This window comes from Sitodiplosis mosellana, unplaced genomic scaffold (genome assembly GCF_009176505.1).
Source record: "Sitodiplosis mosellana isolate CC-2019 unplaced genomic scaffold, AAFC_SMos_1.0 Smas_scaffold_1, whole genome shotgun sequence".
Lineage (NCBI taxonomy): Eukaryota > Metazoa > Arthropoda > Insecta > Diptera > Cecidomyiidae > Sitodiplosis > Sitodiplosis mosellana.
Window position 1 is genome coordinate 9,523,812 of NW_022595244.1, and position 20,179 is coordinate 9,543,990.

The following is a 20,179-nucleotide window of genomic DNA, read 5'->3' on the forward strand; positions in this document are numbered from 1 at the left end:
ATAATCGACACGAAAATCATGATTTTTCCCGCTTCAGAGGTCATCGCCGCCAGAACACTATTAATTTTCCTGGGGGGAGTCATGACATTTTATATTTTATCTATACTAAAACATCCATTTGGGAAGAAGAATTTCCGAATCAATGGGCTGGGCTCGGAATTAAAATTCGGATTACAAGCGGTTTCGATGAGAATTTTATGCAAATACCGTAAAATACGAATACCACCAACCAACGCACACTGATTGATTGAACACATTTTTTATGCAGATGCCTTCCACGCTGAACGCCAATTACGAATTTGGCGAAAACGAAATGATTTCTGACGAGGAATTTTATGCAAATTTCAATCGAATAAAAGCAAATTTGAATTGTGTGGTTTGGCGCCAAATCAAAATTAAAAAAATTTCCCCTACAATCTCTTGAATCAATAAGCCATTGGAAAGGCATTTGTTTTATTGTAAAATTGCTTCGATGGAATTCTGTTTTATGAAATTGCGTCGATCATGAAGCACGACTCGGTGGATTTTCTTGCTGCTTCAATCTCAATTCATAGCAATTATTGTCCTTGAATGAACTCGACTCCAGTTATTTCGTTTAAAAAATTTATCTTCCATTTTCTTTACGACATACTAACTTTCCAGAGTTTTTTTTTCTTCGTTCTTATTGATTTTTTTTTGTGTCATTTAAAAACATGACAATATGACGTTTTTTTTTTTGCTGTTGCCAAGCTCTGAAACACGGATGATGCCCGGTTTCCAAGCACAAATGTCTTCATAGACTGAGATAAAGCGTTCTTAGGATTCCCAAAAAAAGAAAATGCGCGCAATTAATATGAATTTCATATTCCATAGGAATTTTAAAAGCCTCTCAAGCATTTACGGAGCAACCAAGCAAAAATTGAAAGAAAGCTAAATGAAAAGAGAGCCCAGCCAAATGGCTGTTAATAAATTTAATTGTGCGTTAAATTCGAACAAATACGAGTTTTGAAAAGCGGCAGGAAGTTGAAACGCGAATATTAAAAGCAAAAAATTGCAGCATAAATTAATCGACAGCTTGTTTGGTTTTGTTTCTGTTGACCAACGAGTTGTTGTTGAGCGCCTGGGGAAGGGGAGGGGGGAGAAAGAATGTCTGTTTTTGTGGATGTGATTCTTGTAAATTTGTTTGAATGGTGTGGGTGATTGAAATATGTGCGTCAATGTTTTCGAAGAGAATCGTCGCGATTCGTGTGACTAGGCTGCGGCATATTCATCAGCTGGTGTTTCTGTAAATGAAAATGGAATGCGGTTAATTTGACGACAACACTTGCTCAAAATGTCAATCGATGAGAGCATAATATTTTGTTTACCAAATTAATAAACTGCCAACATCATTCATATAGTGTTGGCAATTCCACGGAAATTTTTGTTTGAATGGGTTTGTTTTTTGCTTGCCACAAAATTTCCACATAATTCAAAATTGTTGACAACAACTGAGTTCGTTGAAACGAAAAATCACACTCACCAAATGTCATGGATGTTTCGCTGCCAAAACCCATACATTCGCTATAGAACACTTTGAGTGCATGTGGTGGTTGAAACCATAATTGGGCATTGTTTCAAATTGATTTCGTTCATTTAGCTTTAGTTCATCACAAATTTGCTAACAAAACGATTTACACAATATTTTTGTTTAAAATCCACATCCATTTGGCATGCATCCCAACGATGTACATTGTACAGTTTGAAAATTGCTCATTCGGTTGATAGTTTTACACAATTTTTCATCCAATGTATGGGTTTACTCAATCAAAGTTTCTTTCTTGCAACGGTCCATTTTGAACAGCGTGTAGCCACAATAATGTCGGCCACATCCGCAACTGCACTATTCACCGCCCGTAAAATAGTTGAGTTCCTTTTATGTTTATTGGGCCAGAAATTTTCCAAGAATTCAATTGAAACCAGAGATTGCATATTTGCTGCTGAGTAGGCCTGAGCTGAGCTGAATTTGCTAACTCAGGCGCCTGAAGCGGTATTTTCCTCTGGAGGGCAATATGAATTTTGTACTGTGAATGCGTTAAAATGACGCTTCAGGCGCCTGATGAGTTAGTAAATTCAACTCAGCTCAGGCCTACTCAGCAGCAAATTAATTAGATCAAAAGTTCTGTATAAATACTAATTATCAAAAATCCATGTAAAAGTCTGTTCTGGACAGTGTCACAACCATTTATCAACACCCCAACGACCGGTTGAAACAAGGGTAAACTCAATGGGCGGCAAATAAATTTGCATTTCATGCGATACACAGAAGGCGACTGCATAAATTATGATTGACAATGCAATGGAAAATTAAATGGGCAAATTTAACAGAAACACATGCGGTGCATGTTCAACTTGAACAAACAACTTAGTTGTGTGTTTCATTCTATTTTTGCATACCATTTCGAAACCATCCAAAGTGATGGGAACTTCCGGTGCTTTTCTTCTTGTGCCTGCATCCGGCAATGATTTTATAATATTTTCATAGTTTCGATGGTCAATTGAGTTGATAGTAAACACTGAAATAACTATACTCTCAACAACGACGACGGCCAGAGGAAATTTTGCACAACATAACCACATCCCAATTATCTTTCACCCAAAAAAGATTTACTTTCCAAGTAGTGCTTTAAACTTAAACCATTTTTGTTGTATAACCGATTCGAAAATATGAATATTAACATCAGCCTGGAAACGTTTTGGGGATTTGTACAAGAGATAGAGGATAGAGACACCGTGAAATTTTATATAATAATTTGTTAGAGTTGGATTGTGTTCAATGTTGTATTTGTTGTGATTCTCCTATAAACGTGTTGTTATTTACACGAGCAAACGACACATTTTATGTTTGCCAACGACTTATTTATCGATGCTATTTTCGAATAGGCGCAATATTATGTGTGTGTGTGTGCTGCTTTTCCTCATCGCTCGCTCTATTAACCGAGAAGAAATTTTATCTAGTTTCATGATATTCATTGTATGCATACTTTGAATGTATTTGTATTAAATGAAACTTATAAATTTTCGGGCAATTCGGCAACGAATTGAGATATTGGCCGGAAGCCAAACAATACAAATATTCATATTTCTTTAGTCATCCATTATGGGCATCTTTCCATTCGAAAATATTCAGATAAACCGATTCGATTTTTATACCTCAAAAGAGCCCAAATGATTCGGCCCAATTTTGATGGTTAAATTCCGAGAGAAATGAAAATGCCTTTATTCTCAGATGATCGAATTTGTTGTTCGTCACAGAAAAAAATTGCCTCATATTTCGGAAAAGGTATCTCTTACCGGTCGCCGAAAAATTCATCGTTTGACATTGAGATTCGTATTCAAGTTAATCATTTTATTTATGAGCGCATTCTCTCAGCGACAACACATTCATACACACGCTGCGTATGAGTTGAAACGTTTCTGAGTGTACCCAAAAATAAAGCTTGCGGAAAACATCGAATCGGCAAAGCAACGAAATGAGAAAAAAAAGCAGAAAAAAAGAATCGTCAAGGTTTTTGCTCGTGTGTATTTGATTAAGATGTTCGTATAGCAGTTGCTTGTCATCAATAGTGTGCTGTGAATCAGTTGTGTGATATGGTAGTTGATGATAGCAATATTGGATTAATTAAAGCCACCACATGTGTTTTAAGTTAGTTCAACGGGGAAAAAAAACAAACAGCAACGGAATCGCTTTTATTGCCACTCGCGCGCATTATTTTCCCATCACATATTTAGTTGCTCAAGCAGTCGTTGACACAACAATGACCTTTACACAGAACAAGGGACCTTGTTTTTTTAACTTTCTCTTTCTGTTAATCATTTTGCGTTGCTAACGCTAATAAAGTGAAATTTCCTAAGTAACACATCGACTAACGTTAAGATAAAAAACACATTCCACCCCATTGACGAAGTGAAGGGAAAAAAATCGCAATAAAATTGAACTGTGTATTCAAGCAACAACGAATGTGTATAAATGATTAGCAGACAGTTTGATGTCGTTTCATAATGACGAAAGTTGTATCAAGTGATGAACGTTTTCATCATGACTATGTAGCCAGAAATAGAACATTTTGTAAACAAAAACAAGACAGCCAACATCTAATAGTGTCTGCGTTGTGATGTATCTGCGGTCGTAGTCAAACCGCTTAGTGCAAACGAGTGGAAAGTAAAATGTACATGCACTACCGTACAGACGTGCTGTGAGTTCAACGAGAAGAGAGAAGAGCGCCACCATTTCGAATGAACGCTTGCTCAAATTGAATCGTGAAGCGTCGAAACGTCACTCAAATGCAATCAAGCGACGCAATATCATGTGAAACAGCTGCAATCGGTGTATGTGTGTGTGTGTGTGCTGTCGTTGTTGTTGTTCGTGTGTTTTCCCCACCAAATAACTCAATCTCCCAATGTTTATACTTTATGATTGATCTCCCCGCGCGGTTTTTTTCTTCGTCGCTTTGATGTCATAGTAACAAATTGTTCAACATCGTAATGCGGTTTAATGTTAATGTCAAGCGTTATTTTGCGGTGCTTTGATTTATCGCTCATTCCAATCTATCCTATGCTACCTGTGCCAATGTGCTCAACTTTATCGATGGCTTGATAAAGAGCGATACTATACGGTACCATAAAATGCTAGGGGGTAGACACGATTAGTAAATTAGAATCTAATACAGTAAATTAGAGAATATTAGAAAATATTAGAAACTGAAATGTTTGATGACTTTGACATGGCAAATGCTATGCCAATACAATTTTTTATGAAGATTTTTGTTTTGTTTGATGAAACAAAACGGTAAACAATACCGTTATTTGTCAACAAGTCTGTCAATTTCAACGCATTACCACTGTGCATAGTACAGAGACGTTAAATGTTCGCCATTTAGTTTTACATTGCCAATGCATTTCGTTATGGAGATTTTTGTTTTGTTTATTTTTTGTTGTTTGTAAACAAATCTGCCAATCCTTTAATATTGCCTCTGTATATACCATATACTAAGTACAGAGGCAATGCTAAAAGATAGGCAGATTTGTTTACAAACAAAAAAAAAACAAAACAAAAATCTCCATAAGGAAATGCATTGGCAATGTAAAACTAAATGGCGAACATTTTACGAGAATATTAGAAGATATTAGCACTTTCAAACGATTATTAGAAATATTAGAGAAAACTAAATGAAACTTGGGATATATTTCCAAAAATTAGACAGATTAGTGATATTAGACCAATATTAGAATCCGTGTCTACCCCCTAGATAAAATGATATAAAAACGAGCGAACGATGGCACAAAAATACATGAAGCAACGTTGACAATTTACTTTGCAAATATTTTCTATATCAGACTTTAATTATATTATGATTGACATAAAACACGAATAAAATTTATTCCGTCAATTTCTTATGTAATGAATTCTCTCGAGTTGGTTGATTCGCTTTGGATAACTAAAAGATGACATTTGATATGCTCTCGAATCGCACAGCATGTTTGTTTAATAGAGAGAGCGTGCTTAAGCTATATATATATATATATATTCTTCGCTAGAACCAATTACCGAATTATTAAGTTCATTATCAGTGACATATCCATAAGCGGTGGGAATAATTGAGAGCAAACGAAAATTTCGCCAAAAATTCAACAAGGACCTACCGAGAATATGTATATGAGAATATGAAAAATGAAGTTCATACGTTAGCATCGGATTGAGTGCAAACATGTGTTTTAAGATTGCTGAGCATCTCAGCATTTCGTAAGGCACGGATATATCCGAGCATATCGACGACGCATACAGTGGCGTGCGTTGCTACGCGCAGCCGCAACGACTCGACCGGAATGTGTATGTTGTTGCTGCGTGCAGCCACATCAACTGAACACACTTCGGTCGAGTCGTTGCGGCTGCACGTAGCAACACACGCCACTGTATTATACAGTATGCGTCGTCGATATGCTCGGATATATCCGTGCCTTACGAAATGCTGAGATGCTCAGCGATCTTAAAACACATGTTTGATTGAGTGACGTGCACATATTTGCCCAAGGACACGCATGCATTTAAAATTCAGCTCACTCAACACATAAGCCCGAGACAGAATCATCTCGGATTTGCTCACTAAGCGATAATGTTTCAGGCTGAATATTCAATTATTTTTCGGTGATAGACGATGTTTGTTAACTCATTTGACTTTGAATTTGAGAGTGTGTGTGTGCGTGTATTGAGTCGAGGAATATTATCCATACCATCTGCAACTTGATTCCCTTCAAGGCAAAGAACTAAACACAATAGACACACTAATTTTTTTTTTTCTCTAAACGTTACCATTTCAAAGTTTTCGCAAAATTTTTTAGCTTTTCGTCTCATCTTCCCTTTTTCCCTCTTTTCATCGGCAAATCCACACCCGTGCTAAGTAATAAATATTTTACTCGTGATTTGTGGAACAAATATGGGAAATTTGTGCACGAGTTCAAAGTCATAAACAACATCCAGTATATTCAAATGAATGTGAAACACTAAGCCACCATATGAACTCGATCACTCTCTCACACACACACATACTCAGTTTCAGACCGGGCAAATATTTGAGTTGCGAACAGGGATTGTTAAGTGTGTATATAGTAGAGAGAAAGAGCGAGTTATGCTTCGCTGACTGTTGGTTGTCAGCTCTCCAATTCAGTTTGGCAAACACAAAAATAGCGCCAAACACACGGCTCGTGTTTGGTGAGCAAAAAGTGCAATGGCCAGAAGAACCCGCTCGGTTCGTACACTAGAGAACATGTTGCGCTGATTCATTCACGTACCACGTTAATAATGATAATATAATCAATATGAAACCGTATGCCGTTCATTTATGTGCTCACGTCTACACATTTGCCCAATGAAATTTACTTTTGAACTCTATGCCGTTTCTCAGTGTCAAAACATCAGTCAGCATGTTGAAAAATTACATATAAATACGCGTGTACGGAATAGCCTCTTCCGGCAGAATCTAAAGCTTCGCTTGATAAATCAAAGCGACTTTATTTGCGAACCAATGAATTTTCGCCGTACTTAAATCTTCAACATATATACACAAAATCCAATTTATGTTGACAAATTTCGTTTAGCACTTCCCGGAGCAAAAGTCATTCAACAAACCAAAGCAACGATAGAAGAGAAATATAAAAATCAACACTTGCGGCTAAATTGCGTTTTTTATCCAATTTTTTTTCCTATGACCTTCAGAAAATTTCCAAACCAAAACCCGGAGTGTTGTCTATCACCGTGCAGGAAGGGAGGGAAAGTGAGCGAAAGAAAGAGAGACAGAGATACCAAACCCATGCTCACAATATGTGATGAGAATTACCCATTTGATGAAATCTTACACGGAATTTGCCGTTTGTAAACAATTATTTGGTTGTCAAAGCATTTTCGTACCGAAGCCATTTGCTTCTTATCCTAACTCGATACAGTTGTCAACAACAACAACAACAAACAACAAAAGCTCAAATATTTATTTTCGATTTTTCTCTTGATGTTTTACTTTGTATTTCACTTAATTATATATTCAAACGCAACCAATCTTATACATTTATTTGTTTATCAAACCAAATGGGGAATATCTCACATCCTTCTCGTCTCGAAGGCATGTCAAAATCATTTCGACAATTGCGCCCCGAAGACGCACGACAACATTAACTGTTCGCCAGAAATAATAGCAAAAGTGATTGCCGAATCATCTCATTACATGAGAAAGCCATTTGTACGTTGATACCATTCGGGGGCAATTTATACACCGGCTTTTGGTGTGAGGAGAGTGTGTGACACACTGTGTGTTGGCACAACAAATGCTAAATTGTTGAATAAATAAAGACGTATGTCGAATTTTCACTGCGTTGTTATGACAATTCAATTGGGAGGTTTGGCGCGTATTTCGTCACCATTTAAAAGGATAATTGAATAAACGGATGTACAGTTGAATGAGGGGCCTTTTGGCAAGTTGACATTCGGGGGGAGAATGTTGAGGCTTGACGCCAAATGCATTACTATTTTGTGTTGGAATTTTTTTGTATCACAATTCCAACAGGCGGCGGTAGTTTTCATGGAATCAGAAGCAGGTGACTGAATATCATGAAATCATGTAGTGTTAGGTTTTAAATAGCGTGGGAATTATTTTGCCAATAATGCCACTTTCCCATTAGACAAGCTATTTTTATATAAAATGCTGGCACGTATCACGCACCTATATTGTTGTCACATATAGAGTGATGCACGTATCTGCTCTGCTATTAAAGAAGCTTTCGGAATATAACATTTTCAATTACATCGCTCGCTAATCAATTGCAATCTACTTGTGTGTCTGTCTATTCGGAGTGGGTAGCTGTTTCAGATTTTCCTCACGACCTTCATTAAATGTAATTAACTTTTGAGAGCTCAAAAAAGTGTAAGCTTCAAGAATACATTGAATAGAAGGAGGAGCAGATGTTTTCACGTGTGATGAACTTGAATCATACTTCACATTTCTCATACAATGCTGAACGATTCCATTTCATTTTCACAACAGAAAACAAAGAAAAATCATTCAACTTTATTCTTTTTACAATGACGAAGTACTTGAGGAAATGAAACGAAATACGCTTTCAGTTTTATTATCAGAGATTAAGCGAAAGATGAGCATCTATTAGCACAAGAAGATTGAATGCGCTGAGTGGCTATTAAACTTGATGCACGGAAATGGATCAATTTCTTGAAAATGGTGATTGTGCTACGTGCTTAGTTGGAAGCATAACATAGGCAAACACAAATGAACAACGCTTTACAATGTATGCTCATTCACGAGCAATCGAATAATTTTGTCCATACCAATAATAACATCGAAGCATTACTTTGAAGGTGCAATTTTAATTAAATTTAAATAAACTAAAAAGCAGTCGAATTAGCTGAATGCAATATTTTTTACAAACATATGCATGATGCAAACAGTTTCAACTGCATAATTGGAATTCAATTGCAACATTTGCATCACAGCCGCTCCGGCCTGAAATGCTTTCAAATATCGTTTGTTTTTTTAACGTTTCCGCTGTTGCGTCCCGTCGTTTTTAACGTAAAGTGGTAAATATTCGGGTAAATTCATTAAATATTTGATGAAATTCCAATTATTTCATCGAATGATAATGTAAATTTAACAGAGCTTTTTGTGGCCAGTTCAAAGCATTTGAACATTATTTGATATTCATGCTGAAATGAAATTCGGGGATTTAAACACTGTGAATTCAGATTTATAGGACATTATTGCTGTTCCGTAATAAATTAATAATATTTAAACTTAACATTATTAATATACATAAAAACCACGTCTAATTTTGATAATCGAAGAAAAAGGACGCTTTTCATCCATTTTATATTAAAATATGTTCCAAAAATTTGGAATATTCATAATTCACCTATTCGGTATTTTATAAAAAAAATTACTTCCGATGTGAGCACAAATGTTGCATAGTTTGCTACTCGGTTTGTTATGTTTGAAATGAAATGGCGTCAAAATTGTGTGGATTTGTGAGTTAATCCTTGGCATTAAAGACTAGTAACTAGTATTAACACAAATTAGATTAAGCCATGCGTATGAAAATAAGAGAAATAGTTTGAATCAACACATAGATTATAGACACCCTTAGCAATGCTCTACACGAAGGGTTGTAACAGTGATATTATCGGCACATGAGCACCATCTCTACTGATTGCCATTATTGCAATATAAATGAATAGAATGTCTGTTTCTTCTTCTTCTTTTTCTCAACATCAATTGCATACGACTTATGGTAACTCTCCGTAATCATTAGAGGTGGCGCTACTTATGCGCATCAATTGACTTTTGCATTAGCTCTTATGTACTGTGCGTGCCTTTTGCTCTACACCAATGGAAATGGGAATGGATTCAAACGCAAATCGATTAAAATGAGTAAACAAATGAAGCAAAGACAATTTGTTTACACAGCATAATGTAAACGACACATAATGTTTACCATCAATTTTGTCCCCTGGTGATATTTGAAATGCATTAAGTTTTTTGGTTCAGAAAAAGGGTGAATTCCTCTGGAAATGCCATTAGTGTGTTATGTCTCCGGGAAGTATCAAATGAAATCGATTGAAAATAATTCACTTTGTGCTCAGTTTCACGAACCAAATTCTCATCTAATTGCTACAATGAAACATCGAATTCGGAATTGTAATTGAAACAGCCCAGTGAAGTCAATTAGAGCCAAACAAAAAACGATTACAACCAATAATTCATTTAACTGTTGCGTACATAAACGAAAGCAGCATTTCCCTTTTATTACATTGATTAAATTGATTGAATGTGCTTTTAGCACTTATCGAAGGGAACATATTGATTTTTGATGGAAACAGTGAACATTTTGTGTAATTTGCATGAAACGGGAAGGTCGATTAATCAATTGTCGACACAAAATTCAATCGTAAAAATATTGAATTGATTGAACCAGAGAATCATTTCAGCATAGATATTCAATTTTCTGATGAGATCTCAGTAACTGAATGCAGTGACTGCGAACGTCGCTGTTGGTAAAAGAGCGCTCTACATTCAAGCGCGGACAATTATATACATTGGTTTACACACAATCGGAGTGAGTGTGCGTGTGAAAGGAGAGAAGAGAGGAGAGATGAACGAAGTATGTCGCATTGAACGATGAGAGTGAACGTCTCTTGATACAATGTGAGTGTGGCGAACACTTACTCTTTGTTTCTTGGAATTGTTGTTCCTTCTTCTTTTTCTTCTAACAAATTGATTGGCAGCACAAACACAAGTAAAAAAAAATAAAATTCTATAACTAAACAGAACAACAAAATAATCAAATATTATTTTGTTTATTTTTTTAATGTGATTTTTTTGCTTATGTTTAGTTATAGAATTTTATTTTTTTTACTGGTGTTTGTGCTGCCAACCAATTTGTTAAAAGAAAAAGAAGAAGGAACAACAATTCGAAGAAACAAAGAGTAAGTATTCGCCTGGGGGCATTTCTCACGCAAAAAATTGAAACGAATGTGCAAGAATTTAAGATATTTCTTCTTTCCCATTGAAATGGTATAAAAATGTATGAAATTGTCTGGAATTGTCAAATTTAATGTGAACCAAATTACTACATTCCAGTCAATTCTAAAACATTTTGGTGAATTCACTGCAATTTCATAAATTCGGTTCTGTTAGCAAGTACAAATCTTAAGTACGTACCTAAGCTTAAGTATAAAGATTATCATCCTTAAGTACGTACTTAACATACTTAACATACTTAACGTACTTACGTATCAAGCTTAAGTACGTACTTAAGGTTAAGTATGCTAAGTATCACGTACTTAAGCTTCATACTGCGAACTTATTTCACACATTCAGTGTAAATGTGTAACCATTTACCCGAATTGATAGAAATGGAACAAATTGTTCAATATTCATTGGAATGGTTCCATTTTTTAAGTGAGAAATGCCCCTAGGTATTCGCCACACTGACACTGTGTCAAGTGGACATTCGTTTGCATCGCTCGATGCAACACATTTCGTTCGTCTCTTTTCTCTTCTCTTCTTTCCCACGCACACTCACTCCGATTATGTGTAAACCAATGTATATGAATGTCCGCGCTTGAATGTAGAGCGCTCGTTTACTCACAGCGACGTTCGCAGTCACTGCATTCAGTTACTGAGATCTCATCAGAAAATTGAATATCTATGCTGAAATGATTCTCTGGATTGAACCATATAACACCTCTGGTTGTAATTATTTCAATGCATATTTAATGATTTAATAAAACAATTGCGTTGTGCTTTTTTAAAATCCGTCATTAAATTGGGTGAAAATTTTAATTTCATTATGCCTAAAAGTGATTTATTTACCTACGTTTAATTAAATGTGAAAAATATGCGCACTCACTCTATAGTTGTTCATTCAGTAAATAATTTCATTCATTAAAAAACGGCGAATGAATGTGGAGCCTGACTCAGACGAAATTCATTCCATTTCTCGGAACAATGTCTAAAAATATACCAATGCTCAATCTGCAGCCCATTGAAAATCGATTTTATTATTATTTTATTTTTATTTTATTTTATTAAACACCGCCAAGCTCTGGCGTTTGGAAATGGAAAAGGTACTCTTTTTCTGGCGATCATTCGTAAAAGTAACAAATTGTTTCGCATGAAAGCCATTAGCATGAATGAAATCAATTTATGCAGTTTGAGTGAAATGAAAAGCAGATCAGTCACGAATTTTCCATGAAAAAAGCGGATTGTTCCACGGAAAAGTTGGAAAATAATTCCATGTCAATGAGTATCCTCAAGATTTCTCCAAAAAAATCGCAAAAAATACGAGAAAAGAGCGGAAAAGAACGATAAATATGTACCTGATACTTACGGTTGCCATCCATCACTGTCTACCCAACGGCATAATTGCAATGACTGTATTTGATTTGCTAAGTCGAGTGATATAATTAGATTTAATGTTTCCCATCAATTTTTTTTCCTTCTTCTTCTGGCAAAGTCACTTTGCTTCCGATGATTTATTTGGGCCGCTACGAATTGTGTGAGAAAATGAAATTTCCTCTTCAAATGAAATACGTTGTTTGCCGAATGTCAACGGTTTCATTTAATTATCTAAGGGTTGCTGTCGGGGTATTGGGACGAGTGGTGCAATGGCAGTCAATCAATATATTGAATACCATTTTTCAAATGGATAGCCAAAATATATGCAGCGACCCTTTTGCTGTCGCCATGATGGGATATTTCAATTGTCTCCATAATATTGATAGATGAATAATAAAAATTCGAATGATTGCCGTAGCCAAAAGTCAACATTCTATAAATGGTTAAAAAAAAATTGATGGAAAATCGGAGACGCTTGGTAGCGACAACACATTACGATTTAACTATTATAGAAGGAATAATAGAGTCCAAACCGATAGACCAAAGCGAAAATCAATCAAATTATGATCAACAATGAAAACATTTTCATGAGAACTGCTTTGAGGTAGGGCTTCGACTATTCTTTAAAGTCAATACCGAGATAAAAATGGAAATTCCATTTCATCAATGTCTAGCCATTGGATTCATACATATATGCATTTAGCGGAGTGCTATATGCCATGGGTTAAAAGCGTATAGAAGCAATGCGAATGTCTATGTGAAGCGAAGAGACCGTTTAATAACTGAAATGAAATTGAAATATGAGATGAAATGAAAATAACAACAAATAATCTTTGTTGAGTGAAAGCAAACAGCCGCAATTGGGGGCGATGTGAACAATTGCAAGATGCTGATGTTCTACGAACGAGTATCAAAGAGCCAAGTAACCGCACCGCGACCGTGAAATACTAAGAAAGCTCATAAAGTTCTCGAGCCAATGATAAAGAGCGAAAATAATTCCATTTAAATAAGATTTTGGCACGTCGTAACAGTACAAAACGACTGACCAGGAACAAAAATACTACCATTTTGTACCATTACAGAGCTCCAGGACATCATTACAAATCTCCAGGATACCATTACAGAGCTCCAGAATATCATTGCAGAGCTCCAGAATGTAATTATAGAGCTCCAGGATGTCATTAGAGACCTCCAGAATATCATTACAAAGCACCAGAATACCATTATAGAGCTCCAGAATATCATTAAAGAGCTCCAGAATGTAATTTCAGAGCTCCAGAATAACAACACAGAGCTCCAGAATGTAATTACAGAGCTCCAGGATGTCATTACAAAGCACCAGGATACCATTACAAAGCACCAGAATACCATTACAGAGCTCCAGAATATCTTTATATATCTTTAAATTTTTATTGAAAACCAGAAAACAATTACAGACCTCCAGAACATGTGTACAGAGCTCCAGGACATATAAAAAGAGACGGACTAAGAGACCACCATCATTGTGCAATTTGCTTACGCACACTCGCAAACAAAATGGTTATATGTTCAGTGTTTCACTGTGTTGAGGCAACGGAACGGAACGGAACGGTCGACGGAAAATAAATTATGTGGGAAATTTACAATTCCACTGAAACGTTAATGTAATCACATAACAAACAAAGGGGCTGTGGTAAAGCAAATCAAAGAGCAAAAAAAGCGCAAACAATCACCGGCTATACTTCCTACATGCGAAAGCATCAAGTACAAAAACGGCTAACGCGTGTTTTTCATTGCGTAAAATTTGCACACCAAATTGTGGTGTACGAAGCAGCCTCTCTTGTGCTTGCAGACGCGTGGGCGATAATAATATGATCACTCCACAAAGCAGCATTTTTATTTATAAATGGGAGAGGGCTTGAATGAAAACGCTATTTATTTGGTCATTTGATAGATGCTTTTCTTCATCTGTTATGATGGACATTTTTCATTTTCATTTCCCTACTTTGCATGCCAAGAAATTGGTGTGGAAATGTGAAGGACTCGATTCGATTGCGTAAGCAAGGTCACTTTCTTCGTATACAAATACGTGGGAAAGGTTCGACGTAAGACGCCAAGACGCCTCTACGCGTGGAATGCTCAAAGCTGTCATCGTACACATATTGAATGCGAACATTGTTGTTTACACAATCGCATTCACACAAATGAACGCATCGATAGTGCCCGCTCAATATATGTACGATGCAGTGCCGTCTTAGCACTTTCGGGGGCCCTGAAGCAAAAAATTTCCGGGGCCCTAAATTTTTTTCTCAATAGCACAAAATTCAATATTTTGAATGTTGCGCCAATTTCGATTGAATTCAAACAGATGAATTCAGAGTTATTAAACTATGCCGTTTTTCATTTATGTTTTGATTACTGCTCAATACTGCTGGACATGAACGCTCTTATTCATACGAATGTACATGTGACTCAACATCCAATTCGAATTGACAAACGAAACCTATCGTTATCTCTATTCTCCCTCTATGTTTAATTACATTCGCCTGGAAGAGTCAACCATACTTAGCAATAAAGAATTTCGCTCGAACGGTTGATCGATAAACTGTTTATATTTTGATATGTAAACAATTATACCACTGATCATTCTAACAAAAAGTGAGCCACACTACTTACATTCAAAAAGTAAGACAGAAAAACAAATAAGGCGAAATATATGTATGTATATGACTTTTTTCGTCTTGCAGTTGAAATTCTTGGATTACTCATGCTTATTTGACATTCAATCGTTTCTGCTCAGTGGTTAAATGTGAAATTTTGAATAATTTGGACTTCGATGAACTAATTGATGATTTTATTTACGCTAAAAATAGGGCCAAAACCATTTCCACGGCGTCGTCGTCACGTGCATCATCTGTTTTATGGACAGCAAACAAACCACGAAGATTGAAATAAATTTGAGAATTTTTGTATTTTTTGTGTGTTTTTTTTTCAATTTTCTTTGATGAGATTTTCTCTTAATATTTCAAGGGCCTTTTCAGCAGCTCGGGGCGGCTGCTTCATTCGCTTCCAGGCTAAGACGGCACAGGTACGATGACTGCTTTGAGTGTCCCTCGCCTGCGTGAGAGTGCTGCGTGTCGTTTTTCTTCATTTATTTAGCGATCTTGGCGTAAGCACAGCAGTGAACAAGAGACACATCCATTCCGAGGGGAAAGAGAGAAATAGAAAGAAAGAGAGTCCCTTTTCTCTAGCAAAAACTTTTCTAATTAGTTTTTTTGGCTCTGCACTGCACACGATAAATATATTATATTGTTAGCCATTTTGATAGCAACAAGGACAGTATGTCCATTACAAATGATTGGCAAAGTTTTCCGATAATTTCTATTTACAAAGTTAATCAATTAAATATTCATTTAACGAATTTTCTCTAAGTTTTCCCAAACTTTTCCCCTTCCGTTTAACCTTTTTCTCATTCAAGGTGAAGGAAATCTTTCGACCTTTTTTCGTGGTCTCTGTACATAGTGTTTCGGTTGAAATTAAATATTTCCTATTGTCTTTTCTTTCCAGATTGTCGAAGTATCAAAGAGCACAGCGGTCGATGCAACACCACCCCTACAAAATAACCGTGAATTTCAATTAAAAAGCTAGTCAATTTGTTATTGTAAATTCATGGTAATATCAATCCATAGTGCACATTATTTTGGAATTCCGCTTCCATTTACAATGAAAAACTCTGAATGTGCTTCCTCCGATTGTGATAAACACTCTGAAAAAACATGAAGTTATAACAGAGAGGAAAACTCCCATAAAAAGAATCAAAATTTACTATTTAAAACCAATTGAATGAACAAAAAAGAAAACACATGTGAAAATGTTTGAAGAACAAAGTTTAAATTTGACGGGGAGGTCCAGTGTGGACATCTTGAGATCGGTTGTCGACTTAAATTTACCGGTAACCGACTGTCAGCGTCAGCATGTTATGTATGACCACTTAAAATTATTTTTGAATTTTTTTAACGGCGTGAATTCGACACAAAACCTATCGGCATTACTAAAACATGACCCATGCCATCTACCAATATTAGAACAGAATGCCACCATACCGTCATCGTCATGGATCATCGGATTTGACTTTTGGTGCAGCGGCATTTTAATCAATCTAATTGGAATGGTCGGGATTCTGGGAAACAGTTTATCATTGATAATATTGTCGCGGCCCCAGATGCGATCCAGCATTAATTACTTACTCATTGCGTTGGCACGTTGCGATATCATTTTAATCATAACATCAATGTTTCTATTTGGCTTCCACTCGATTTATCCGTATTCATATTATGATGATGCTGGCGGCAGCATGTTCTGGTTCCGATACACATACAACGTTTATCCACGCATCATTAGATATTTGTTCACATTGGCGGTGATTGCACAGACGGCCAATTGCTATCTAACATTGCTGGTGTCCTTGGAACGATATGTGGCCGTATGTCACCCGTTGAGAGCGGTTAGTATGCAATTATTGTAATCTATAATTTGTCGTTTTTTGCCTCTTTCAGTCAATGGGTCAATGTCATTTTTATTACCGCTTTTGTGTTTTCTCTCTCTCTCTCTCCCAATTTTCCATTTCAATTGTAGCGTGCTCTGTGCACATACGGCCGATCAAAATTCTACGTCATTTTTTGCACCGTTGTTGCGGTACTCTATAATTTAGTTAGATTTGAGGAGATTGAATCGTGTGGCGACAAGCATCCGGATTATGGACAAATTTATTGCACACGAATGACACCACTGCGAACAAACAGTGCCTACATCAAATACTATATACATTGGAGTGCTTTGTTTGTAAACCATTTTTTACCATTTCTCGGGCTATTGGTGTTCAATACGATGATTTATGCACAAGTGCGCAAAGCGAATCGCGAACGACAAATGTGGTCGCGAACGGAACGACGTGAAATCGGACTGGCCACGATGCTATTATGCGTTGTCGTTGTATTCATTCTATTCAACTTTTTAGCATTGTATGCAAATTTTGTGGAAGCATTCTTCGGCGAAATACCATTGGAAATAGTGATTGTTTCCAATTTGCTGGTCACCCTCAACAGTTCGGTCAATTTCATAATATATGTGATATTTGGTGAAAAGTTTAAGCGAATTTTCTTGCAGTTGTTTTGCGAGGGACGTATCGGTCGCGATTCCCCAGATGGTTTAATGCAAGACGACAGCTCATTCTCCAATGGAGATGGGAATCGAAGCAGTGGTCGTCTTTCGCGGCACGGTACGCAACGAACAAGCCTTCGAAATGGTACCAGTTTAAAAATCAAGCGAATCAATCGAGTGAGGTCACCATCGCCGGGACCGTGTGTTTATTATCCGGCACGTGAAATCACACGCACCACTGAAATCACCAAACTCGGCAACGATTGGGAAATCAAAAACGGAACCATCACATCCGATTTGCTGTAAACATCCATTTGACATGTATTCACCATTTGAGCGCAGTGCAAAAATGAATGGCCAAAATCACCATGGGGACATGCCATGTCTTACACAGTGTGCACGGTTAATGTACCATGCTCATATGGATGGAAAAGCTCTAGTAGATGTAATGTATTTATCAAAACAAAAGAGCAACAATTTAATGTGTTACTTGGATTTTAAACTAAATTTTAACTTACATCTACTCAATTTCATTCTCTCAAGGGCTTATGACTAAATAGCCAACATCCCACGAACAAAGACTTCAATTTCATATGAAAAACTATATAGTCATCATTGTTTTTTTAACAGATACAATTTATTATATTAGATATTTTAAATTAGATGTAATGACACAACATGATTAAGTTTGAAATGATGATGATGAATACGAAAAAAAAAACACATTTCGCTAGGACGATATTAGAATGGAAAATGATTAATTAGGTTACTTTCCATAAGTTCACGCTTTTCTAGAATAACATAGTACTTCTGTTTCTTTTTTATTTGAATGTTATGGAAACTATTGATAGGAGATTTTAAGAGCATCAACATATTTTACCAAAGATAATTTATGCTGTGTAAGTAAATGTGAAAAAACCTTTTCGTTTGGAAAAAGGTAAAATTAGCCATGCACAATTTCCAGAATTCAACCGAAGGAGTGAATCTCAAGATTCAATTGAACACTATTATCTTCCTAGTTATTTTTTTGAACAATATCTATTGAACATAGTCTTGTTTACAGTTCAGCGAAAAAAAACAATTCAAGTTCAAAACGTAAATTCCGCCATGAGTCCATGTTTTGCAAAGAAAATAGTTGTTCGTGTTTGCAGCATCCATTTATCAAAGTGAATTTAGCCGACGAGATTGCTGCCAATTTTGAAGAACACATCAATGTAATTTAACAATTCAAATCGAAACAAAACAGCAAGATAAAGTTGAAATTTTATACCATTTCTGCTCCTTGTTCGAGCCAGTGTGGCTTAAGCTGAAAAACAGTTTTGAACATTTTCAAGAATTTTTTTTCCGCCCGGCATAAACTAGGCTTAAAACACACAAATTTGTAAAAGAAAATGCTTTGATACAATTGGCAGAAAAAAGGGGGAAAATATTTGCTCAAATGAATAGATGAAAAAGAACGAAATCCTTTTTTTTCGACATGATAATCAAAATGGATTCATTGACATACAAAGCAAACACTGTTCGTCCAAAGTAGCACTCTGTTTTTATGAACCGTCAAACGTTTGGTTCATTCTTAATCACAGTCCCACCTCGAACAGAACCGAGCATAGCAACTCAAAGCAACTCAAATCAACTCATAGATGACCCTGTTCTTTATCATACATTGAATGTAAACGAGTATATATAAGAAAATTGATCATCAGCAAATAATGTCCGTGTATGTGATATGAATGCATAAGCATCAAATCATGTTGCAAAAACAGCAAATTTAAATTTATTCAATTCAGCGCATTTCCTCTATATTCAACACATTGCATATCCCGAATAAATAACAAAAGAATAAAACCAAATGATAAATGTTTATTAGATGTTCATGTTCGTTGTACTGCTAGAAACTATCACGAATCAAACCGATCGAAACAGCATCCACCCATTTAAATCACAGTCAGCATCAAATAGTAAACAAACAAAAAAACAATTTGAGAAGCAAAGAAAAAAAATTACATGTTTTAAATGAATGGTCCATAAATAAAGTATCCAAATAACACTTGCAAACATAAAGAAAAGAAACAATCAAACAGTGGCGGTTGTGAAGACGAAGGTGTTGCGAAAGGGAAAGACATTTGAGCGTGAAAGGGAAAAAAAGCACACAAAAGAAAGAACACTTACTCAAAAAAATGTAAACAATGAAAGAAAGAAAATAAATTCAACAAAATATTGTATGTTACTCAAGAAATAAAAATCATCCAAGCATTTTATTATTATAAAAGAAATTACAGAAACCAACACTGAAGGATGACAAAAAAGAATGTGCGACGGAAAAAAAATGAACGGAACATATTTTTATTTCGATTAATTGAGTGTCCGAGATATTTCATCTGCTTCCTTTTTGCATGTTGCGATTCGAGACTCTCGGATATCCGAACAGCATACAAAAAGCCCACGCTCAAATGAGTGTTCCGCCATCCAACGAGCATATTCAAACAATGGACCGTGCCATTTTTACATTCACTTCTGTTCTCGTTGCTTTTTTTAACTGCTATTTTTCTAAAAAAAATTTTCATCTGATGACGTTCCACTCGCTACGCTCTGTCTATATGTACATTGTAAAAACTTGAAATGACGTC

At 36.0% G+C, this 20,179-nt stretch overlaps 1 protein-coding gene across 3 annotated transcripts in view; it reads left to right on the forward strand.

The window, feature by feature from the left end:
- The window catches only part of LOC129566254 (FMRFamide receptor), a 37,633-nt gene extending 17,836 nt beyond the window's left edge, over positions 1-19,797 (forward strand). For 2 of the 3 annotated variants that reach the window (XM_055442020.1, XM_055442029.1), the window contains exons 2-3: positions 15,960-16,896; positions 17,028-19,797. In XM_055442020.1, coding sequence (XP_055297995.1) covers positions 16,264-16,896; positions 17,028-17,858 — 1,464 coding nt within the window. In that variant the 5' untranslated portion in view covers positions 15,960-16,263 and the 3' untranslated portion in view covers positions 17,859-19,797. The remainder of the gene's footprint in view (positions 1-15,959; positions 16,897-17,027) is intronic. The other variant, XM_055442038.1, reaches the window with a different exon arrangement.
- The last annotated feature ends 382 nt before the right edge of the window (positions 19,798-20,179 follow it).